Raw genomic sequence first — 533 nt, forward strand, 5'->3', positions numbered from 1 at the left:
TTACCTTGGGGTGTTCCCTCGTCGGCACCAGCACCTTGACTGTGACCTTGATTGACTTCTCCTTTGTCACTTCAACTGCACGTTTCTCCTCGCTTCGTCTCCCGCTCTGCACTCTCTCTAGCTCTGTTGAGGAGAACAAAGGATGCAAGTTTATGTTATCAGCTTATTGTCGTTATTATTCGTGTTATTGACGTTCGTTCTCGTTCTCTGTGTGGCTAGGTATTACTAGGTATTACTGGATTGCTGGATAGCTCTTTGGTTTTCTAAGGATGAGTTTGTGGTTATATTGATTTTTTTTTTTATACTGAATTAATTTCTTGAAGTAAATAAAAAGAATCATTATGTTCGTCAATAGTAATTTACCTCAAATTAGATTTTGAAGAATATTTTTGTTGATTAGAAAGATTGAAAGATTCAAATGGTCAAAATTGTCAACAGTTGATATTAAAAGTTCTTTACCTGTCCTTAAATATAGACATTACTCTTATATAAATGGTAAATTAATAAAATATTAAGAAGTAATCATTACTATC

The 533-nt window shown here is 33.8% G+C and overlaps 1 protein-coding gene across 1 annotated transcript in view; it reads right to left on the bottom strand.

Annotated features, from left to right (window-relative positions):
- LOC119586099 (KH domain-containing, RNA-binding, signal transduction-associated protein 2-like) overlaps nt 1–123 on the bottom strand; it is a gene marked incomplete at its 5' end in the record, with an annotated part of 32,425 nt that extends 32,302 nt beyond the window's left edge. Inside the window, 1 exon segment of the mRNA XM_037934791.1 lies at nt 5–123. Within this exon segment, the coding sequence (XP_037790719.1) occupies nt 5–123 (119 nt within the window).
- Nucleotides 124–533: the final 410 nt, after the last annotated feature.

Source organism: Penaeus monodon, chromosome 21 (assembly GCF_015228065.2).
Source record: "Penaeus monodon isolate SGIC_2016 chromosome 21, NSTDA_Pmon_1, whole genome shotgun sequence".
Taxonomy (NCBI): domain Eukaryota; kingdom Metazoa; phylum Arthropoda; class Malacostraca; order Decapoda; family Penaeidae; genus Penaeus; species Penaeus monodon.